General features: G+C 41.9%; 1 protein-coding gene across 1 annotated transcript in view; it reads left to right on the top strand.

The window, feature by feature from the left end:
- Positions 1-25,806, top strand: part of LOC115201174 (protocadherin-15) — a gene marked incomplete in the record, with an annotated part of 207,797 nt that overhangs the window by 59,747 nt on the left and 122,244 nt on the right. Inside the window, 4 exon segments of the mRNA XM_029764542.1 lie at positions 391-546; positions 4,465-4,584; positions 4,837-4,947; positions 17,925-18,095. Coding sequence (XP_029620402.1) covers positions 391-546; positions 4,465-4,584; positions 4,837-4,947; positions 17,925-18,095 — 558 coding nt within the window.

Genomic DNA, 25,806 nt, shown 5'->3' with positions numbered 1-25,806 from the left:
CACATTTACATTCCCTTCAAATACATCCTGAGGTAAAATAAGCTCCACAGCATACTGTAGCCACGTTGTTTCTTTGCATTCTCCTATTGAAAGAAAAGTACTGCACATGCACTGAACTGTACACTTTGAACAGTGCACCGGATAAAAACGTTGGCTAAATGGCATATGTTATGTACCGGTGTTAGAGTAGTTTATGATAATTGCGGAGATTAAAAAGATAGAAAAGCAAAGGATACGTCTGATCTGAAGCATAACTTTCTTTACATGTTCTACACATCAATTCCAGTCATGTTGTTCAATGTCAACCAGTTGATAGGAAGCTAATGACACTCTGTCCCCCGTTGTCCTTGGTTCCTTCTGAAACTATGCTTATTTTTTTCCCCCTTTTAGCCCCCCTCCTACATCCATTCCATCGTGGTCCAGGTTCAGTGCACCAACGAGCTGGTCGGGAGCATCATTCGACACGAGGTGCGCATCGTTGTGAGGGATCGCAATGACAACGCGCCCCAGTTCCAGAAGCCTCGTTACTATGTCGCCATAAACGAGGTGAGACCCCCCCCAGGATAACCTAGTTAAATCTTTTATTACAATCCAAGACGGTGTGTCTGACTCTCGCTCCGAGTTCACAGGCCACCATTGAGCAGTATCTCATTACTTAGTATTGAATATTTCAGTCCGTTCAACCTGAATAGGGCCATACAATTTGGGAAAGGCTGTAAAAATGTGAAATATTAGCCATTGCTCAGTGACTGTGGACTGGTAGGTACGGTAATAACTTCAAATCTAATTACATTTATTCCCAGGGAGCTTTTTTGACTGTTAAAGAGACTAAGACTGTGGTCATTAAAATTTCTGTAACTATAGCTACTGTAGGATCTTCCCATATCTTATTCTGGAGGAGACCTGATTAATTTTTTTCTGTGGTTTAACATTGATGGCCCATCCCAACCCTGGGACTGCTTGGGTCTCTGTTTAACAGTGGGACCTCCATGGGTCTTTATGTGGTTTAAAAGTGGAACCTCCATGGGTCTCTGTGGTTTAACAGTGGGACCTCCATGGGTCTTTATGTGGTTTAACAGTGGGACCTCCATGGGTCTTTATGTGGTTTAAAAGTGGAACCTCCATGGGTCTTTATGTGGTTTAAAAGTGGAACCTCCATGGGTCTCTGTGGTTTAACAGTGGGACCTCCATGGGTCTCTGTGGTTTAACAGTGGGACCTCCATGGGTCTTTATGTGGTTTAACAGTGGGATCTCCATGGGTCTCTGTGGTTTAACAGTGGGACCTCCATGGGTCTTTATGTGGTTTAAAAGTGGAACCTCCATGGGTCTCTGTGGTTTAACAGTGGGACCTCCATGGGTCTCTGTGGTTTAACAGTACATTGTCCATAGGCTCGGGGAATAGAGGGCCACAGAGCGTCTGGTGTCCCACTAGGGGAAAAAGTAGCTCCATGGTGATTTTGCAGCTTTTCCCTAATAGAAAAAGGGTCCCCTGAGTGTTTCTGTGTTAGATTGAGCTCATTAGCGAGCAGCCTTTCAGAGTAGCAGACAGAGAAGACAGCCCCTGCAGAAGCTTCTGTTCTCAAACTATTGGAAATGGTTGCTTTCATTATTCTGCTCTATAGATTTGTTTTCACACAGTTTGAAATGTTGGTAAAACTTTACTTGGATAGTTCATCTGCAGATGCTCTACTAACCCTAGCTCTAACCCTAACCTTAACCCTCATCCTAACCCTAAACTTAACCCTTACCCTAAACTTAACTCTTACCCTAACCCTTATTCTAAACCTAACCGGGGCCCAAATAGTTGCTTATTGACAGATAGTTGACCTGTAGAGCAACTACAGATGGGAAAACCGGACTATCCAAACAAGGTGTTGGATAGAGATAAGGGGTCCAATAGAATGCAGTCTCCTGTCCATCAGTCAACTGTTTAAGCCCACATAGTGGAGAGCTACAGCGCTGTTGAAGCAGAGCGAGATATAACACCAGTTAGAGGTTTTCACGGTTGAAGGAAGTATGTTGTTGAGCTGAAGACATCTGCTAATGTGAGATCTTGACTGCACACATGGACGTACTTGGCATGACAGTACTGTGTGTCATATAGTATCTGGAGAGCCTTATTTGCATGCATTCCAACTTTCCGCTGAAGTTGCAAGCGGGAGGATGGGGAGTTAGTGAATGCCAATCATGCTTGCTAGCTGTATGCTCTTGTGAGACCTTGACCCTGTTTAAAAATTCCATTAACTACACCTTCACCTGAGACTGGCATCAAGAGTTATAGTCAAGGCTGAATCACTCACACTTGTTAATCAGGCACTTAGTCTTCAGACAGCTCTAGATATACCTTAACCTTTCAACACCTTGTTATCTCATATGGGGAGAATCTTTTGGCCTCTCCTTGTGTATCCCAATAAATACACTACTAAGACGTGCAGTAATCCGCAAACACTTAACCCCTTGGTTATTAAATGCACTTTACACTTCTTTATACTACATTAATCCATTCATTACGGGGGCCTTCATGCATACAGTCTGTTACGCAATGTTTATCACTGAGGCGCTGATGTGCAGACTAAGGGACGTGGAGGAGTGATGTGCTCCCAGAGGTGTGTCTGTGACTGGTTGGCGCTGGGAGAGCTTTGCATCCCAATGAGGTAATGATAGCTCTTAAATAATGCCTGCTTATGTATTTCTGCGGTTAACAAAATTGCAGAATGGATGGGGTGTACCCGCCGTCCCTATTTTGTCAAAGACGACAGAGTAGATTTCAATTTCTGTGAATGGGAAACATGGAATTGCGCCTCTACTTTTCATTACAGCACCTCCTTTAGAAATTACATTTGGGGTCCCTGCTGTGGGTTTCTATTAGGTTTTTCCTATTCGGCTCAGTGAAAACATTTTTACAGTACCAGTCAAACCATAGCTGATGTCAGTAGTGTTTCGCTGAACCCTGTCCTCTCTTCCTCTTGTATCTGACATCTTTTGTGTGTTCATGTTCCTGAAAAGGTTTTCAGGAGCTAAAATACCCAGGTTTCCTTGGTGCTGCCAACAGGCACTACTAGTCTATTACCTTCTATTCTCACATCTGATAGCGGTCCACTGTGGGGCTCAGGTATGACAGCTGAAAGGAACTATTCTAGTGCCGAGAATCACTCGCCCCAATCAGAAGACCAAGAGCAAGGCTTTGTTGGTGATTGGCTGAGCTAGCCACCTCAGAATCCAACAGGGATTATGTTGTTGCGCAACCAGTCACTTCAAAGCTAACTAATCCTGTTTTCACTGCAATATGCTTGTCTGTAAACAAATCAACAGCATGTTGGTTAGTGACGCAGGAAAAATTGATACAGTTGCATATCGCAATGTTATTTTTGACGATATTATATAGCTACTTTTTTGTTGTTGCTAGTGTAACAGATGTGAAATGGCTAGTTAGTTAGCGGTGGTCCTCGCTAATAGCGTTTCAGTCGGTGACGTCACTCGCTCTGAGACTTGAAGTAGGGTTTCCCCTTGCGTTGCAAGGGCCGTGGCTCTTGTGGCGCGATGGGTAACGATGCTTCGGTGGTTGTCAGTTGTTGATGTGTGCAAGGGTCCCTGGTTCGAGCCAGGGTTGGGGCGAAGAGAGGGACGGAACCTACACTGTTACATTGGTGCTGTGACCCGGATCATTGGTTGCTGCGGAAAAGGAGGAGGTCAAAGGGGGGTGAGTGTAACCGATGTGAAATGGCTAGTTAGTTAGCGGTGGTGCGCGCTAATAGCGTTTCAGTCGGTGACGTCACTCGCTCTGAGACTTGAAGTAGGGTTTCCCCTTGCGTTGCAAGGGCCGCGGCTCTTGTGGCGCGATGGGTAACGATGCTTCGGTGGGTGTCAGTTGTTGATGTGTGCAAGGGTCCCTGGTTCGAGCCCGGGTTGGGGCGAAGAGAGGGACGGAACCTACACTGTTACACTAGGTAGCGTTAGCTAGTGCTATTGTCGACTGTACCTGCACCAAAACTGCAGTATTTTTCATCCTATAGCTTGTTTTCCACCTTCTTTTTAAATTGTGATCCAATATTGTTTTCAGCACTTTTGTTTCCATGAATGATCAAAACAAATGTTCTCATGCTCTCTCTTGTCTCTCTGCAGCAGACGTATAGTGAGAAATATGTCAGGAATGTCAAATCGCAATAAAATTGCGGTATCGAATCACAAAACATCTAGAATCGTGAGAATCTTAATAGTCGTATGGGCACCTAAGTCTCGTGATAATATAGTACAGTAAGGTCCCTGGCCCTAACGTGGGTTTAGCCCTTACTGTATGTTTCACTCAGAATGGCTGGATCGTTAGTGTATTGATGAAGGTTGTTGTCGACCGAATGCTTAGCACAGGAAAACTGACACTTACATCTGATTCAAGTGTGTGGAGACTTCTTTTGATAGTTTGGGTCGTTAGTATTGTCATAACGATGTAATAATGTCGTCTTACAGTTGACCCCAGTTGGCACCACCATCTTCTCCGGCTTCACTGGGAATAATGGAGCTCTGGACATTGATGACGGCCCAAACGGACAGATCGAGTACATCATCCAGTACAACCCAACTGACCCGGTACGTCACATCTCAGTACTTACTGACTGACCCATCCAATCTGATTCTCTTTAAACCCACGACTGATGGCAATCACACTGCACAGCCTAAAAAGATTGCTAGAGATATTCGATTATTACCGTATTGCTCATATCACTAGGTAGGGGTCACAAGGTCACAAATGTCCTGTTGAGGCAATCTCTACACCAAGGGGGAGCTTTTCTGAGTGGAGTGCACTCTTAACCCAGGGTACTGTATCTCTTCGTGTCGCAGATGGCCAACAGGACGTTTGACATCCCTCTCACCCTTTCTGGCTCGATGGTCCTGAGGGAGAGGCTCAACTACGAGGAGATCACCCGCTACCTGGTCATCATACAGGCTAATGTAAGTAGACAGCCATGCAAGACAGAGTCGTCAAAGTCTGTGGTCGTGTCTGGAATGGCGCCCTATTGCCTGTATAGTACACTACTGTTGGCCAGGGTCTGTCTGTCTAGGGTAAGCGATGGACAAACCAAACACTGGAGCGTACTGCACATGGGTACAGGACTGTATGATGTGTTTTTTTTTTTAATAGGGTAGGCTGCAGCACTAAGAAAAACTTGAAGTGAAACTTTATACCACTTTGTAAATGCAAAATCATATTTTTCTGTGTGTGTTAAATGATTGTTGCATGTTCTTTTGAAAAGGAGGACATACTAGATGTCCAAGGTAAGAATGGTAAAGAGAGTACAGAATTATCCATTCAATTATGCCTCAGTCAAGGTATTACTCTGGAATGGAACATTCACCAAAGGTGTCAATTCATTGCCAGAATTTTACCAAAATGTTTTACAAAGTCTTTTGATACTGGAACATTTGAATGAACAGATGCTTGAACCGATGTGGCATATATTTTCAATGCAAGTGCTTTCCAGACTGAAATGAATGCAATGCAGAATGTTTTTGAAAACTTTAATCTTTTGGAAAATACAGAAAGGATGTTGCACTTAAGGTAGAATCGCATTGTTCCACCAATTAGGTGCCTTTCAGGCGAGTGGCAAGGCCTACGTGCTTTTTAGATACTCCTACCCGAGGTAGAACAAAACACAAGCATGTTTTTTTTCTCCTCTCTAATGTATCCCATTTATGAAATGGATGGTTGTGTGAAAATATTTTACTGCAAAAGTGGTTAAATTGATAGATATTGTGACACCCCCCCTAAACACCCCCCCTGCAGCATAATGTCTGGCTGGAGGGTGGATGGGTTGCACAATCTCATGTAACCTAATATTGCAAGCTCTGACATTGCTAAAATGTGGAATGCAAGTATTCAGTTGTCTACACTACATACACAAACAAACAGCGTAAGGATATCCGAATGCATCTGGGAAATATAGACCTGTAAACACTGAGATAGTTTCGGCGGAAATGCCAATTATGAATATTTATGATGAATGTAAGCTTTACTTTTTGGTTAATAGACAACTTTACAAGTCAAATGTGCTCTCATTCAGTGCTATATGATCCTGCCTGACAAAAATACATACACACTAAGGAAAGAGGGTTCCTGAAGGGTGAAGGTTCTATGTGGAAACCACAGGAGGTTGGTGGCACCTTAATTGGGAAGGATGGGCTCATGGTAATGGCCGGAACGGGGGAAATGGAATGGCATCAAGCACATGGAAACCATGTGTTTGATGTATTTCATACTATTCCACTGATTCAGTGGAATCAGTGGAATGGTATCAAATACATCAAACACATGGTTTCCATGTGCTTGATGCCATTCCATTTGCCCCGTTCCAGCCATTATTATGAGCCAGCCTCCCCTCAGCAGCCTCCACTGGTGGAAACATAATGACTCAAAGAACCAAATGATGAAAGACTGTGTCGGTGTAAATACATTTTATTATGAATCCAATATGGCCAACATAATTACACTCAAACACCTTTGCCTGCATACAAATTGCCCTGGTTTATTTTGTATTGTGTTATTTTGTCTTTAACACTAGAGCTGCTGGGCCTTTGACTAAAACATTCTAACAGTGTAAATAATACATTTCATTTATTATATCGCAAAATAATTGTTTGGCTGTGTTTATGAAGGCCTTGGGTAACATTAGAATACTTAAAAAAAAATATTTTAAATAACACAATAGCATTTTCATGAGTTTGTTACTGTAAAAAACATTGTTTAATAGGCACACAAGAATTCAAGTGTTCAGTCAGTTTTTTTTGTGGAGTGCTTTTCTTACAACTATGAAACAGAACGCATATGTGTTGGAAGACGATAACAGCTTCTTTTTACAAAAACAAAATACAAAATAAAGTATCCCAAGCACCAAGACGCACGGTCAAATGATGGAAACATCAGTAGGCTAAACATTTTAGAATGGCCTTGGTAAATAGTGAATATCAGCACAAAAACAAGTATGGCATTATAATAAATATAAGTAATAAGTGTCAGAAATAGTCAATTACAGTCAGCTGGTGCTTTTGTGCTTCAGTTGGATTTCATTTAGCTGTTGTCCCTTGTCCCAACAGTTGCCACAATTTTCAGAACTTTCACTGGCTTGACACACTTGGACATACCTTTGTTTGGTTGTAGTGCGTAATAGTCTCCGGTTCTCTCTTTATTGTGTCCCGTTGTCTTATCATTCTTCAGCACCGTTGTGGAGTACAATGGCGGTGCAGGTGCCTTATTTTGTGCAGAGGGAGGGAGCTCCCGTCTCATTTTGTTCATGCTGCCGGCCAGACTTGTTTTTTATTTTTTTCACCAATGACAGTAAAGTGAAGAAATGTTCCACGGTGACATTTCTCCCCTTGCCAACCTAAGGTTCCACAAGACTCGTCACCACGTTCTGACACTCTCTCACCTGCTGCCCCATGGGGATCTTTTCCCAGATATTGAAAGCCATTCAGCATGTACAATTACACACACTCTTACTGTGTAGCCGACTCCAACTAGGCCAGAATAGACTGATAAAACTGCTTGGATTCAGTGGACTGGTACAGGGTACACTGTTTTGAGATGATAATTAGAATAGGTCAATACAATAGAATGGCCGCCCTGTTCTTCATTCACAATTGGTGATTACGTAATTATGCATCATTCGCTGCCCCTCTCTCATCAACTCACCCATTCTCCCCTATTCTCCCCCCTCATACTTTACTATTTAATCTGCTGTTGTACGTGTGAAATTCGTTTCGGTATAGTTTAGGTTCAGCTTCCAGGTAATTATCAACTATCGGCAGAAGGAGGGTAGCAGGCCCTACTCTCGGGAGAAGTCAGGGGAAACGGGGGAAAAACCATCATAAAACTGGTTAGAACTCCAGTTCTGCTTGTGAATAAATAAATCACGAGTGGTCAAAAATAACTGCTTTAGCGGTTCTAGTGTTAAAAGGGTTTCATACGGCTCTTGGTATAACTATGAGTGGCACTGCCACGCCTCTGTTCTGAGTAGCTGCAGCCAACTAGCTTTTAAATGTGTGTTCATGTTTTTCACCACACAAGCACACAGTAGTGTAATCAAGTTACAGGAAAGCGACCTGTTATACAACAGTCAGCCACTCTAGCAGCGTATATGTACAGCTTTAACCGTATCCCTATTTAGCCTACTGAAACGAAGTGTGCAAGGTTGATTCAAAGTCTTTGAGGTGACCAGGACATGAGTGTGTCCTAACAGGGTGAGGAGATGAAGTAGCCAGTATTGGTTTTAGTTCTGGGGCCTGACCAGGTTACACAGCTAACTGGTCATTCTGGGAAGGCTGCATCGACAAGGGCAGTAAGTATCCTTCCTGTTTGACTGTCAGGGTATACGGTTTCCATTTATACAACAGTTGGGTCGAGGCACTCAGCGGATGCAGTTTGCATGCCAACGAGAACCATTGACTAACTGGAACGTTAGCTCAGCCTGCATTTACGCTGGAATGTTATCTCAGCCTAATTGATGCAGGGGATACTCCAGTAGTGGAATGGTTAGTTGTCTGGTTGTGAAGGAGAGTGTGAGATTGATGTCACAAACAGACCTGCCCTCCAAACAGAATCTTTCCAACACCTAATTGACAGTGGCTGGAGTTTTTTTTATGTTGAATGTGGCAAACAGTCCTGAATGTGGCATATTCCTTTATATTCCTTTGGGAGTCAGGTATAGTGATTTATATGGCCGATATTTACTATGGGTAGTTGGCTGTGATTACGCTCTCGAACGGCTAGATATTCTTTACCATTCGGCCATCAGATTTCCTCCTTATAGGACAGATCACTGCACTCTATGCTCTCCTGCAAACTGGTCATCTCTATATACCCGTTGCAAGACCCACTGGTTGATGCTAATTTATAAAACCCTCTAAGGCCTCAATCTGAGATACCTACTGCAACACTCATCCTCCACATACAATACCCGTTCTGCCAGTAAGATTCTGTTAAAGGTCCCCAAAGCGCACACACCCCTGGATCGCTCGTGTTTTCAGTTGGCTGCAGCTAGCAACTGGAACGAGCTGAAAAAAAACCACTCAAACTGGACCGTTTTGTCTCCATCTCTTCATTCAAAGACTCAATCATGGACACTCTTACTGACAGTTGTGGCTGCTTCGTGTGATGCATTGTTAGCTCTACCTTCTTGCCCGTTGTGCTGTTGTCTACAGTATGCCCAATAATGTTTGTACCATGTTTTGTGCTGCTACCATGTTGTGTTGCTACCATGTTGTTATGTTGTGTTGCTACTAGGGTTACAAAGGGTTGGAAACGTTCCGGAAAATGTCTGGACATTTTCCAGAAATCTTCCATGGGACGTTAAGCCCGGGAATTTGGGGAATTTTGCATAAATTCATTCAAAAGTTAGCGAATCTAGGTCTTGTGGCATATTTTGGTTAAATTATCCATAATTCAATGGAATTGCAACCCTCTGCATGCACAGAGCATTCATCCATCACATGTGCAGTGCATTCTTCCATCACATGTACAGCTGATTCTCAAGATCTTGCACACTAATGAGATGCTATTGAGTCCACACTACTACACTGTCCGAGCCAAGGACTACATGCTTTCTGGTAAGTTTTGATTACAATACTGGATGGGGTGAATATATTTTATATGACATACATTATTTTTTTGTTAACTAGTAAATAGTAGCCTACAGCAAAGTGTGTTTAAATCATTTCTAACTTTTTAACAATTTCTGCTAGTTAGTTTTTGCTACCATGTGGGTTTTAGCTTGCTTGAGCCTGCTAAATCAGTGTTAATTCACCTGTTTCATACATGTTTCATTTTAAAACATTTATCTTACAAAGGAGTTGTTTAATCTAATTGCTTAGCTATTTATCTGTACATGGAATTGTATTTGTTGTTTTTTTACTAATTTTTTCCTAATCTTTACAGGAAAATGACACGGGCACTATCTGATGTGTGGAGACATTTCACTGCAGCTAAAGTAGAAGGAAAAGCTGTGTACATTTGCAAATACTGTGCCAATTCATATGTGAAGAATGCAACAAAGATGCAGAATCATCTAGCCAAGGGCATAAAGTTCCCTCAGCACTCACAACAAGCAACCTCTGACCAAAGTCTCTCTACCTCTATTCGAGGTGAAAATGATGACTCTAACACCTTATCAATAGCAACAGCTCATGGTCCTCCTGGAATCAGACGTTTTTTTTGACTCAATGGGGAATGTAGTCAGATAAATGCTGATGAATGTCTTGCTCGAGCTGTGTATACAACTGGTTCACCTCTGATGCTCACAGGCAGTGTGTATTGGAAGAGATTTCTGAATATCCTTCACCCAGCATACACCCCTCCAACCAGACATGCTTAATCTACTCATTTGCTGGATGCAGAGTTCAAGTGAAGCAAATCATAGAGAAAGCAGACTGTAATACAATCATCTCTGATGGGTGGTCGAATGTTCGTGGGCAAGGAATAATTAACGACATCATCGCCACCTCTCAACCAGTATTTTACAAGAGCACAGACACAAGGGACAACAGACACACCGGTCTCTACATTGCAGATGAGCTGAAGGCACTCATCAATGACCTTGGACCACAGAAGGTATTTGCACTGGTGACAGACAATGCTGCGAACATGAATGCTGCTTGGTCTAAAGTGGAGGAGTCCTACCCTCACATCACACCCATTGGCTGTGCTGCTCATGCATTGTATCTGCTCCTCAAGGACATCATGGCACTGAAAACAATGGATACACTCTACAAGAGAGCCAAGGAAATGGTTAGGTATGTGAAGGGTCATCAAGTTATAGCATATAACGAGAGCACCACATTGAAGCTCCCCAGCAACACCCGTTGGGGTGGTGTTGTCATCATGTTTGACAGTCTCCTGGAGGGGAAGGAGCCTCCAAGAAATGGCCATATCACTTGATGGGGCTGCTGCCGATATGGACAGCCCCATCAAGAGGATCCTCCTGGATGATGTATTTTGGGAGAAAGTGGTAAGCATCCTGAAACTCCTGAAACCTATAGCAGTAGCCATTGCACAGATTGAGGGAGACAATGCCATCCTGTCTGATGTTCAGACTCTGCTTGCAGATGTAAGAGATTTTTGAGCCTGACAACAAGACATCCTCAACAAGGTTGGAAAGTGACAGTGAAGATGAGGCCTCAGAGTCTGATGTTCAAGAGGTGGACATTGAGGAGGTCCAGAGAGAAGACATGGAAGCCTGAGAGGAAGACAACCAAAGCTTTAGTTTCTAGACCATCATTTTACAGATGTATGTTGAAAACGTTTTTGGGAGATGCGATGGATCATTGGGGATCATTCAATATTCCCTTTCTTTTGTTGTTCAGTGAAATCATCCCATGTGAAGAGTCAACTCATTTAATTAAAGTTCAATTCGTAACAATTACATTTTTTCTATTGGAAGGACTTAATCATTTGCAATTATGTCTACTTATGATAAGGCAAAAGGTTTATGTTTCTGTCTCCATATGATATGGTAAATATAGCCAATGCAAAAAACATCTACAATGGTATTAATATTAATTTGCATATATTTCCGTTAATTCCCATATATTCCCGTTAATTCCCACAGAAAGTTTCCACCTCTGAATATTTCCCAAAATGTGCAACCTTAGTTGCTACCATGCTGTGTTTTCATGTGTTGCTGCCGTGTTATGTTGTCGCCTTAGGTCTCTCTTTATGTAGTGTTGTGGCGTCTCTCTTGTCGTGATGTGTGTTTTGTCCTATATTTTTATTTTTTATTTTTAATCCCAGCCCCTGCAGGAGTCCTTTTGCCTTCTGGTAGGCCGTCATTGTAAATAAGAATCTGTTCTTAACTGACTTGCCTAGTTAAATGAAGAGTGACAGAACATTTGAGCGTGATATCAGGTTACCTAGAGGTTACTTAGAGTGTAGGTCATAGACTGTGACTATGAAGCGTTGGTTATGAGGGACGTAGCACAGCTCCACACACATATACATTCGAAGATTATCCCTGGGCTTTGATGGAAAGTAAAGGGGTTGCAGAGGTGGTGGAACGGATCAAGCAGAGACCACTATCTCACAGTCAATCCCCAGCCACCATACACAATCATATACAGCATCTTTATTTAAGTTTGTCCATCCTAAAGGACCTCTTGTTTGCCATAGATGGCATTATGCCCTTACATATGTTGGGATTACTGAACAGTTTCCCACGCCAATGCATTAGTCACCACAGCATGAGAGCTCATTCTTCACATGCAAGTCCAGTTCAGGTGTCACATGGGCTGGCCAGCCCTGGGTGGTAGCAAAATAGGTGCACATGAGGGTAATGCACATCAGCACTTTCCAGATGGCATTTTGGCTGTTGAATGGCCTCCTGACATGTGCCAGTCCAGTTGCGTAGTGTCTCTGTCTTTATTAACTGCCAGAGGGGGGACTGATGGTGGAGTGGGCCTATCGGGGATAGTTCTGGGAGGTTCAGGAGGGCATTGACATTGGAGAGGTGTGATGGTTCAGTGTGGTAAGCGGATGCCTTATGTGGTTGCATCCCAATGTCACGAAGTCAACATGTACGGCAGCTCCAGGGCAGACTGGGAGATTCAGGAGGGCATTGACATTGGACAGGCACAATTCCTATGATGCGCAGGCCCACTAAGTTGATGGCATTTCTTTTCAATGAGTTTCAGATTGTGTTGATTCATTGTAGTGAACGCCTGCCTAATGCCCTTGTCATCATCTGTGGTTGCATCCATAACATCACCAAGTCAACATATACGGAAAGTCCAAGCAGACGGCCAGGAGGGTGGACAAACTTTTTGGAAAAAATAAATATGCCAGCTCAACCCAAACAGCATAGGAGTGCACTGGAACATCCCAATGTGCATCATAAATGCAGTGAGCCAGCGGAAGGTCATGTTCGATTCAGTCGGACGTATTGGACTAGCAATGAATCGAAGCTTACTTCTAAAGGATAAGATTACTGAAAGTGATTTAAGAGTCCATTCCTGGAAGCACACATTGACCCACAGTTGCTATACAGCAAGTTGTAGAGCTAGGGAGAGGATGCCCAGGGTTCTCTTTCCTTTCGTTGGAGCCTCCCGAGTTGCCTCATTGATCCTCAGAGGCTCGTGACTTGGAATACTTGGTGTTGCCATGCCAAGAAGTCTGCTTCCTTTTTTATATCCAGACAAAGCTATTCGAGTGTAATTATTGCAGGCCTATTGGATTCCCAACCATGGTTGAATTACACTAAAATAGTACAGGTCATAAGTACAGTACACAAATCTGAAAGATCTAAAACATGTGCAGGTGATTAAAACACCATTTCATGGTATTGTGGCAGCCATATTGGATTCTGGACGCCATAATGGATTTGGCCCCCTAACGTAATTGCAAGAGGCTGAACATTCAATCCACAGAGGTACCTTTGATTGAAAATAAATGACAGTTTTCGCGGTCTCAGCCCAGAGACGATTTAGATTACAATAGCCACAACAAAAAAACATTCATCATAAATATTCGTAGTTAGAATAGGCAGAAATATCATCTCAGTGTTTACAGGTCTATATTTTCAAGATGCATTACGATATCCTATTGCTGTTTGTTTGTGTATGTAGTGTAGACAACTGACTACTTCATTTTAGCACTATCAGAGCTTGAAATATTGGGTTACATTAGTTTTTGTGGCCACTCCCCCCCCCCCCCCCCCCCCCCTCCAGCCAGACATTATTCTGCACTGTTTGAATTTAGGGGGTGTCACAATATCTATCAATTTAACCACTTTTGCAGTAAAATATTTTTACACAACCATCCATTTTATGAATGGGAGATATTAGTGATGTGAAAAAACATGGTTGTGGTTTTGTTTTTCCTCGGGTAGGGGTATCTCAAAAACTAAAACCCTTTTTGAGGATTGGCCACTAGCAATAAAATTATTTTATTTTTATGATTATATTTATTTCCCCTAATTTTAACATTCAGTCATAAAGATCACATGTTCAACTTAATAGAAAACATGCTTTCCCATCTCAGGAGGTTATTAAGTAAAAAAAAACAAAAAATGACTATAGTAAATGCCTATTAAGTGCCAAGTAAAGTAACAGGGTTGATCGTAACAGGGTGGATGTTTTCATCTTAAATAAGCCATAAATCCCCTTGGGACAATCCCCTTGTGTATTGTGAAAACATTTCTAGCCTGTCTAGCTACAGTATGGGTAACATTGTTGACGTATTATGCCGACCCGCTCAGTTTTCCACCACAAAACACCAGGAAAAGGCTAAAAGGAGTAGAACATCTCACCTGCTTTTACACTATGATTTGACTATTAGATGTTCAAAATTTCTTTTGATAAAGTATTCTTTAAAAAAAGGTTTCATCATATTAAAACGGGAATTCAGCTCAGGTACCAGGGTTGACCTTAAAATGAATCTCTAATCACATTTAAGTAAATAATAATCTTCAGAAAGGACTTTGAGAAAAGTAACAAAATAACTATCTTGGTCTTTACAATGATGGTGAAAAACTTGGAGAAATGTTGTGGTAATGGGTTCAAATCTTCTTAGAAGTCACAGAGGACGCACAGAGGAACATGTCAAAATGTTGAACTTTATTCCTATGAAAAATCAGATTTATAGAATTTTCCATGTGGTCTATATTAAAGGGCACTTCATCTGATATAGCAGGCTTTTAAAATGTACAATTTGTACTTAAAATATCAAAGGGATGCAACAGGCACTCATTTTGTGGAACAACCCAGCTGCGGAAGGTAGACAGACAAAAATATACTTTAAATCATTGGTCGGCAACATCCAAAACCGGAATCACCAGGAATTCAGCTAAAAATGTGTTTAATTTAGGAAATCTGATCTCATGTATTCCCACAAATAAAATAATAGATATGTGTATCAATGTGAAATTATTATTTTCAAATACAATCTCTTTTTGGGCTTAGTTGTGGTCAATTTGCAGTGTACAAATTATTATAATTCTGTCCCGCCCCTCCAACCATCCGCTCCGACAAAAAACGGACTGCGGCTGAATCTAGTTGCCTACTCTGCTTTAAATTCTCAGTTAATAATATCCACCCCTGTCATCTATATGCAAATGGAACCATCATCTGTAGCACGGCTCCCACACTAGATGTGGCATTTCTCAAATTGTAGAAAGCGTTTAATGTTGTCCAACATCACCTCTTTCAGCTCAAATTGGTCATAAATTCACAGAAAACCAAACTAATGGTATTCTCAAGAACAAGAAAGCAATCCCCTACTCTGCCTCAGAGTCCCCTTTGCAAAACATGCCAATAGAGGTGGCGTCATCATACAAATACTTGGGGTTTCACATCGATGAAACGCTGTCTTTTTAAGCTCCACGTTCGACAGTTCACTAAAAAAGCCTAAACTTAAGCTGCCATTTTTCTTTAGAAACAAGTCTTGTTTTTCTTTTCAAGCTAGAAAAGACCTTGTTGCAGCAACTCTCTTTGCCTTTGTTGGACTGTGGTGATATTCTGTACACGAATGCCCTGGGGTCTTACCTGCACACACACACACACTAGATACACTTTACCAAGCTGCTTTAAGATTTGTAACCAACACAAAAGCTCTTACACATCACTGTACCTTATATCAGTTAGCAGGATGACCATCCTTAATTGTAAGGCGACAGGCTCATTGGTACAGTAGGCCTACATGTTTGTCTACAAGTACATTTTAGGGCAGCTGCCAATATATTTAAGCACTTTACTCACCCTACAGAGTCATGGACATTCCCGTCTGAGATCACAGAACTGTTCCGAACACAAGAACAGAGTTTGGTAAGGGTGCTTTTAGGACTGCTGCCCCATCTTCTAGGAACACTTCGCAAAAGGACTTAAAACAAGATCATTTTATTCTCATTGATGATTATACATCCCAGATAGGAGGGCTGTTGACTATAAAAGATCAGGTTTAAAAGTGTGCAATCTAAGTTCTCTGATGCACTTTGCACTGTTTTAACTTCCATTCGTAGTTGTTTTATGTTCTGTGGTGTCGTGCTATTCTTTTAGATCAGTCAATTATAGAATTATAGAATATAAAATAGTGATAAAATGCATCCTCCAATTGCAATGTCTGCCTATGCCTACAGATATTGTCTCCATACATTTTTGAATTTGTAATACCCTCAAACATCAAGTTAGGTATAGGCTACCTAATTTGAAAATAGGCCTTCATCACTGTCAATCATGAATGATAATGGGAATATTTAGATTGTCTTGAATGTCAAACTTTTAGCCTTTCTTGTATTTTGTTTTAATCAAACCATATATTCTGCCTAGTGGCACCCTCTGAGTTTTGGCACATGAGGAAAAAAATGTGACCTTTCAGTTTCAGCTAACCATCTTAAAATCTCATTAGCAATGAGGAGGTGTTTTTGGTGTGACAGTAACGTTATAGGCCTACTATGCTATTATATTTGGCTCTGTTATGTAAAATGCAAATTCATCATTATGTGATCTTGTGAGACATTGATTCAAATCAAATTGTATTTGTCACATACACATGGTTAGCAGATGTTAATGCGAGTGTAGCGAAATGCTTGTGCTTCTAGTTCCGACCATGCAGTAATATCTAACGAGCAATCTAACAATTTCACAGGTTTGATGTAACTTTACTAAACAAGCACCAGTGTGAGAAGTGATAATCTTCTATTTGTAATAATAATAAGTGATCAGTATGGATGAGATGTCATTTCAAGCGATTGAAGCGCCCTTCGTGGTGCTGAAAGGACAGCGCCAGGGCCGCGGAATGATGTCAAAGACGTTGAACCAACTTGTGGTGCTGAAGGATAGCCTAATAGGCCTAAGACTGTGGTATAGCCATTTGTAGACTATAGCCTAATATAAATACATATAGATTGCTAGGAGAGCTTTATTTGCGAGTAGGCATTTCATTAAATTGTGTAGCTTACACGCTGTATCATAAATATACTTTGATTTGATTAGCTTGACACATGGATACAATATACCCTATTACAGAATAAAAGGTGAACTATCAATTCATATCATTTATTTGCATAGATTAAACATGCTATCAAATCAATTGACCAAGTAGTGAACATAAATAATTACTGCATAGAATTATAGGAAATTAATTTTAAAACAGCCATTAAATCAAGCTTTTGATGTGGTGTATTTATGCATCTCAATGAACTATAACCTAAATGCATTATTACTTCCAACTTCCCCCAATTCACATTTCCAATTGCTCACCCCGACATACCAAGCTAAAACAGGCCCTGTGTCTCAACAAATAGCTAGCGTAGGCTAAATATCCCAGGCAGGGCTACAGCAACTTCCAGAGAGGGGCAGGCTCCTTGGGCTTTGCGGTGGCCACTCTGGTTTGGGTGTCCTCGGCGGAACAATGTTGCCATAACTAAGTGGGCACATATCGTTCTGGGTTCCACTTCGCAAGAGGGCGTCCGTGGAGTTTTATGAACATCAAGGCAGACACACAGTGAATTTAGATTTTTATTCAACGTTCTGATTGGCCAAAGTGGTCAAGCCTCCGCGGTGCATACACGCCTATAGTTCTTCATCATTCTCGCCCCTGCCAGAAAGAAGACGGGGAAGAAATCTTTATTTACCTACCTCTAGGCTGCTGTACATATTTATTTGGTTTGTCAACCTATTGTTTTTCATGGAATTTTAGTGGTACATAAATATCATTTTTATTTCAAATGTATCCAAATACATTTTCCGGAAATAGTTTTACCCGCTCCGTGCATTCTCATTGAAAAAAGTGAGCCGCTCCTCAGCGTTCCAGCGGCACTACACTCCTGGTTGTGTTTCATGTGAAACTATATGTATGCGGCTTTCTGGACCAGGGCTTGGAAAATGGATGTCAATCTCAATGTGGTTAAATAAAGGATAAATACAATTTTATAAATAATAATCTCCCCCTGTAGGACCGCGCCCCGTACCCCAACGAACGACGCACTGCCACCACCACCCTGACCGTAGACGTGTTGGATGGGGATGACCTGGGACCTATGTTCCTGCCCTGCTCCCTGGTCGACAACACGCGTGACTGCAGCCCCCTCACCTACCGGGCCCACATCCTGGAGCTCACTGACCCAGTAAGTCTTACTGCAGACCAGCCCCAGCTCTAGAACCCCTGCTGAGTAGACATTTGACATGTCCCTCTATTCAAACAGGGCTGCTTGAGAGGCAGCTCACTCCTCTCAGCGCTGGGGAGAGAGGTAGCTGAGAGACAGCTTGGCTTCTCTGGGCCTCTGTTTGCATGTCAGCCTCAGGAGCCATTTATGTCAGCAGCATGGGTGCGCTCATATTAATATTAAACACGAGGCTCAGTGTGATTTCCTCTGTTTTTAAGCTAATTTCCAAGATTAGGGCTTTGAATACGCAGGGCTATTCGATTTATGATAGCGATAGATTTATGCTACATTTATGGGCAGTGATATATTTCATGTGTTGTTCATGGATAATCATCATGATGGTGCAAGTTCAAATGATGAGAATGACTATGAACATTAGCGACAACTGGTGTGCTATTGTTTTCGTTTTTTTCGTGATCCCATTTATTTGGATTGTTATTGGTAAGACAGGTACACATGGACAAAGAAACAAGTGACAGGACCTGAACAAGACAAACATTTCTCCTCTGACCCCCATCCAACAGAACTTCCCCAACCCAGCGTTAGATTAGTCGTTCGCAATAGCAGTAGTGGTTTGCTATTGTGAATGCATTGTATCGTTCTAAACAGATGACAGACACTTCTTATGATTGGAGGAAAGATGTTGACTTGTCAGGGGTACTGTGCATGGAAGTATTTTCGACTAGATAAGATTTCAACTCCAAACAGCGTGACACGTGTTTTCTCATGTAGAATGATTATCAACATATCTCCTTGTCAGTTCCATTGATTTGTTGTTCACTGATCTAGGTAGGCAGTCTCTCTTGATCAAAGTCTACCAGAAGTAAATGGCTGAGTCATGGAAGCATGGAAATGCTATAATTACAAGACAGATAATTCATAGGTAATTAGTTTTACACTTTGGGCTCTCTTACCTTGAGTAGAATCAGTGATTCCTTTAAAGTATTACTAATCCAAATGTAAAATGGATACTCACAGAAACAAGGACAATTGCTTTTTCCAGGCAACCCCATTAAATTGCCTTAAATGAATCTAGAAAAGTCTGGTTATTATCACTCATGACTTGAATACACCCGGCGATTGAATCCCAGACTGCACAAAAACAAAGACCTTGAGTAGTACTGCAATACAGGCCAAGGCTATTGTAGGTCCATTCCATTGATACTATCAAGCAACATTTTTGCAGAAAAGTAAAAAATATATATTTTCCAAACATTAAGCAATATCCTAAGAAAGATAGTTACAGGTCAAACTATGACCTTGAGACGGCAGTGGTACACTAAGAGCCTCACCTGAATGAATGAATGAAATTACATTTTTGTGTCAAAACGTCAATTGGCAACCCATCCCTTATGGGATTAATTGACACATAAACAAACATTACAATAACTCACTATGGTAATTAAATAATAATTCTTCTTCCAGTGTTCTCTGCATTGTGCATCGCATACATACATACATGCATGCATGCATACATGCATACATGCATGCATGCATACATGCATGCATACATACATGCATGCATGAAAAATAAATACAGGGAAAAAAGGAACAGAAGTCACTTGAACCCAGTCTGGCACAAAGAGAAGATTCATATGGGAGACAAGCCTATACACAATCTGTATACACACACTATTAACCACATAGAAGCTAAATATTTGTACTATTTAATTACAGTGTACGAAAACAGAATTTGCTTACATTGAGATCCTTCAACACTCTGCAGCCAAATGACAGAACAAGGTAACAGGAGCCTTAAGTTTACGCCACTGTTTTAAGTGGCTGGGGGCTGGACATTACGCCAGCTAGAATGCACTCAAGGACATGTTTTACGAGTGCTGTGTGAGGTGACATTATGTGAGGGGCCCTGATTCGGATGATGTATGCAGTGGCAATGCCAACGTAACCTCTTATCAGGTCTTCGAAACACCCCCACCTCATCCTCCCAAGGATGCCATCCCCATCAATCCCATCACTCAGGGGGCTAGTTCACATTCACACGTGTAATGATGAAGTCCTGTTATATTCCTCTTGTCTTCCTCTCAATTGTGTCAGGGAGCTCAACTGCTATCTCCTAAATGCGCCTCTCGTGTCTCCTCCGTCGGTGCTTGACGAAACATAAGGCTTCAACTTATTTATTTCGGCTCAGTACCGCTCAAGTAAAACTAAGCTTGTGATTGGAGAGGAGGAGGAGGTAGAGATATCGAAACGGCTGATAGGCCAGATTGTAAAAACTCCTTTAGCTGTTTGTCACAAAGTTACACTTCTGCTTCACACAAGCATCTCACTTTAGTTTGAAAGACAGTATCTCAGCCGAGGATCCAGGACACAGTGAGACATTCTGGGGAGCAGGAGCCATGGGCCGGCCCTCTTGTCCCAGGGAGAATTCTCATAAATAGAGGATAGGAGAGTGGAGGAGTGAAGGCTGGTGGGAGGAGCTATATAGGAGTACGGGCTCATTGTAATGGAATGAATGGAACGGAGTCCAATGTGGTTTCCGTATGTTTGATGTATTTGATACCGTTCCTTTTATTCCATCCCAGCCATTACAATGACCCGTCCTGCTATGACTCCTCCCACCAGCCTCCACTGGAGTGGAGGTACTTTCCTCAAGACAAGCTGATCACTCTGCCTTTTTTATATCCCTCCAAAGCAGAGAGCTAGTGAGCCTCTCCGGAGCAGTAATAACATCCCTAGTAAGGCTCAAGTGGCTCTCCAATGCTGTGTCCTCTGTGAATTCTACCATTTTGCTCCCCCATCCATACACAGCAACACTCTGGACATCCTCTGTAGCTAGAGTCTAATATACCATCAGAGCTGAGAAATCAGATTAGAAATAGCACTGGGGGAACAGTGGGTAAGCTACTGCTGGTGTCTGTTGACAATTACAACAGGAGGCTTTGAAAGTGTTGTACCCCAGTGTTGAGTGGAGCGTAATTGTTTTGTTTGTGACTGTGTGTGTATAAAATGGGATGGAAAGTCGGCTGCATGTAATATATTAATTCACTGGCTCATTTATTCCAAGGCTGAAATGTAAAGCTGGAATAAGATGTAGCTAATAATAAAGACGTGAACAGACAAGTCATTCTAATCTAAAATGTAAGTCATTTGTTTTGATAAACTGTGCTTCACCATGGGTAATTAGCCGTTTTTGAACACAGGTGCTGAAATGCAAATCTGTCAAAGTATGCCAGGTACAGAGTATTTTGATGTAAGTTCTTTGTCAGTGTTCACCATGTACCATAAAGGAGCCTGGAAGCTGTTTAATTGGAAGGTTGGGTTCGTCGGAGTAGAGGAGAGCAGTCTTTTGGCGCATCCTCCTGTGGTTGAGTGGGAGTAGAGGAGTGAGCACAGGGCTGCTATTCGTTCGTTATGCCATCACAGATCACACCCCCCCCAGAGAATCCATCCTCGGTTAATTACACTAACAAAATCTTCCCGTGCTTCAACCGATCCCTCCAAAAGCCAATCTTCCTCTAGTTCAGCCTTTAAAACGGCCAGCTAACGTTCAGTCAAGCATTGATTATGGACCACGGAGCGGAGGACTCTGTGCGGTCTGCCGAGGAGTCGTTGTCGTTGCGTTGTCGTTCAGATCAAAGTAAACACATTAATTTGGCATCATGAAATATACATTTTTATTACGAAGTGTTCTATATAACTGGTTATTTAGCTTGTAACCATAGCATAACCCTTTTTGGTGCTATATGGAACCTTTTTTTGAAGGTTCTATAAAGAACCATGCTCATCTGGTTCTAAATGGAACCTGCATGGTGCTATAAAGAACCCTTTCCTAAGGTTCTATATAGGACCAAAAAAAGGGTTCTGCTATGGTTACATGCCAAATAACCTGTTATAAAGAACCATTCATCTTTAGTGTGGGGCTATATTGAACTATTTTTTTTTTGGTTTATTAGCCATATTGTTAAAATGATTTAGACAATTATTTAGATAAATTGAATTAGGTGTGCTAGCTCTGGAATGGCTGGGGGTCCCTGACTGAATTGAGAACTACTGACTCAATCAAGCTTTCTCAATTGACACAAGGCCATATGCACCAGTCTTCTACAAAACACTGTCACTGGCCATAGTAATATAGAACATACTGCTTAACAAAACACAACAGATTAGATAAACTGGAATGACACTCTCACTCATGGTTGCACACATTTGAATTACCACTAAAATAGGAACTATTTTTGACCTGTAAAGAACCATTTGAAGGGCTCAGGGGTTCTTTGGGTCAGTATAGTTCCACAAATAACCACAACTCTTCCAAAAGAACCATTGAGGGACTCTCATTTCTTAGTGTATAGTCAGTCGGACACATCACTTTCTGCCTGCTGCAGTCCCATTTAAAGAAAAGGACAGGCCTAGAGTAGACGTTATACTTTTTTTAAATACAGGCTTCTAAATGAAGTATCACGCATCATCAAAATGATAATCCCTTGCCTTGAATCAACTCAATTCCAACCAAAATGCAACTTGATTGAAGAATAAACACAAAAACTTTATTTGTCACATGCGACGAAAAAAACGTGTTTCTCACTTACAAGCCTTTAACCAACAGTGCAGTTCAAGAAAGTTAAGAAAAATATTTACCAAATCAGCGAAAGTAAAAAATAATGAAAGTAACACAATAAAATAACAATAACGAGGCTATATACAGGGGTTACCGGTACCGAGTCAATGTGCGGGGGTACAGGTTAGTCGAGGTAATTTGTACATGTAGGTAGGGGTGAAGTGACTATGAAGAACAGCGTAGCAGCAGTGTAAAAAAAACGAATGGATCATGTTCTAATTATATAGTTAGATTATAATAGTGGGCACTATGAATACAGTGTGGTTTGACATGATAACCAATGAAAAAGCCAGGGAGGAGTTATTGTGACAGGGTAGGAATCAAACTGTTGGTCATGGTTTCCTAGGGGATCCTATAATCTTTGGCTACGTTAAATGTTTTCGCTCTTAGCTACTTGATGTAGCTAACATATTCATGCTTCACCTATTCCTCTTTTGGGCCTACATCAGCACTGGTATCAAGCTGTATTAGCTAGCTACGTTTGCTCTGACTCAGTGCATTTATTATCTAGCTAGCGATTAGCATTAGCGGTTTTGCTAAGAAAAGACTAACTGTTTGCAGAGAGTAAGATACACACACGAATAGTGTAATTATAGAACACTCAGTATACAAAACTTTCCATGACATAGACTGACCAGGTGAATCCAGATGAAAACTACGAACCCTTATTGATGTCACTTGTTAAATCCACTTCAATCAGTGTATATTAATCAGGTTAAAAAGGATTTCTAAGCCTTGAGACAATTGAGACATGGATTGTGTATTTGTGCCATTCAGAGGGTGAATGGTCAAGACAAAATATTTAACTACCTTTGAATGGGGTATGGTAGTAGGTGCCAGGCGCCCCGGTTTGTGTCAAGAACTGCAACGCTTCTGGGTTTTTCACACTCAACAGTTTCCTGTGTGTGTCAAGAATGGTCCACCACCCAAAGGACATCCAGCCAACTTGACACAACTGTGGGAAGCATTGGAGTCTACATGGGCCGGCATCCCTGTGGAACACTTTCGACACCTAGTATTGTCCATACCTCGATGAATTGAGGTTGTTCTGAGGGCAAAGGGGGGTGCAACTCAATATTAGGATGGTGTTTCTAATGTTTTGTGCACTCAGTGTATATTAAGAAGCGTATCATCAGCATCATGTTGTATGTGCTGCATTGACTGCAGGTGGTCTTATGGTCGAGCAACAACAACTGTGCTCCTTGAGTGACAGGGGCCGGGGCTTGGTCTGTGTGGAAAGCAGCATGGAGAGAGATGACTCAAGGAGCGGCGTAAACTATAAAAATGTGCTACACACGGCAGAATAGCGTATCAAATTTAACAAACCAGACATTGAAATACAGTTATAGAAGGTAAAAACCTAAACCGGTCCTTGCATTAATAACGGTACAGTAAAATACAGTATACTGCCCAGCCCTGTGCTGAAGTACTGAAATTCCCAATAGGAGAACATTGTTTCTTAACGTTCTCTGAACTATTTGATAACATTCCCAAGGTTTGAACTTTTAGGAAACGTTCTGTTAAACTAATGAAATACCCAACACATTTTTTTTGGTGAAGTTCCTTAAATGTTCTAAGAATGTTTCGAAGCCAAGCAACTAGCCTGCACCATTCTCAGACAGTTTTGGGACGGTTGTATGCAAAACAACCAAAGTACAACCAAGCTCTCACCAAGCTCTAAGAAACATATGATTCCGGGAACGTTATTTGCCAGCTGGGGTAGTTCCTTATCATACTGCTAGTGACTAAGGGCTGACTAAGGGCGTATCATCATAGCTTGTCTGTCCACCGAGGAGAGGGCCCCACAGAGTCATTAGATTTACTGCAGTCATACTGGAGCCATTGTAATTGCAGGTGCTGAGATTACAATGGGCCCCACAGAGATAAATCATTGCCAAAGGTCCATGCTCAGACTGTTACCAGCGGTCCATGATGAACCGGGCAGGAGATGTACAGAGCAGAGAGGAGACTATGTTCACCGCTACTTAATGACTACTCATAGGGCTGTGTGAAGCATGATGATCAAGGACAATGGGTAACAGGGATAGGAGGAGAAGGCTTTAGTTCCATTTGGAGATGCAGAGCTTGACTTTTAAATCCAATGCTTTATTCCAGGTGGCTATATTACGTTTGCTGTTATGAATGTCTTGCCTCCTTGTTATCTCGATACTCTACCAGGTAAAGAAACCAAGATGTCTGTAATTACTTTTCATACAAACAGCGTCTACTCCTCCAGCTCGTCACAGATTTGTCGTCAATGTTTGTCACAAATTGCAGTTTCCTGCCAACCAGCCCCCAGAGCATATGGGCCTACCTGTGTGTGTGTTCACAGCAGCTGCTCGACACTTCTTCACGGCACACAGGGATCACAATTCCGCAATGGGGTCTTTGTACGGCTAATGCTGACACGCAGGCGCGCACACACACAGGCACACATACATTATCCCGGAGCCTTATTGCAGAGGCATCCAGGCAGCTAACATCTTCACTTTTAGCAGTTTCACTTGGTTTCTCTGAGTAGAGTTGAATTATAAATGAGCTGCTTATTTACTGGGACTGAGACTAGGCCGGCGTGGTGCTTGTGCTTCTGCACATCTATGCAGACGAGCTGACAAGGAGTCGACAATTTACTCCTCCCCCTAGGCTGGGGAAACTTGGAGTGAAGGACCAGTTACTCACTCCATATCGTTGTTTCTCTCTTCCTGTTCTCTCTCTCTAACACTCTCTCTCTCGCAAACTCTCTTTCTCAATCTCTCTCCCTCTCCTCAGCCGTTTCTCTCTCGCGCTCTCTCTCCCAACTCTCTCTCTTGTGGTTTCAACCTCTTAAATGACTAAAATAAATGTTGCTTCAGGAGGAAACAAATGTCTGCAGTTTATTGCTTTCTGTGACGGGTGCTGTGATAAAGAGGTCCACATTATATATAATCATTTCCTTCCTCACATCATCCAGTTTATGAGTTTTCACTGTTTTATGAATAGACCTTTTACTGCAAAACAAGTCAGCACAATCTACATAATTTCTGCTTTGACCATGATGTTTAAAGGTACAACTGAAACACTGCAATTATGTTGCTGTCGCTGCTGTAAAACCCA

This window comes from Salmo trutta, chromosome 10, assembly GCF_901001165.1.
Source record: "Salmo trutta chromosome 10, fSalTru1.1, whole genome shotgun sequence".
NCBI lineage: Eukaryota > Metazoa > Chordata > Actinopteri > Salmoniformes > Salmonidae > Salmo > Salmo trutta.
The sequence above is the reverse complement of the archived record's forward strand: the minus strand, read 5'-3'. Positions and strand labels throughout refer to the sequence as shown.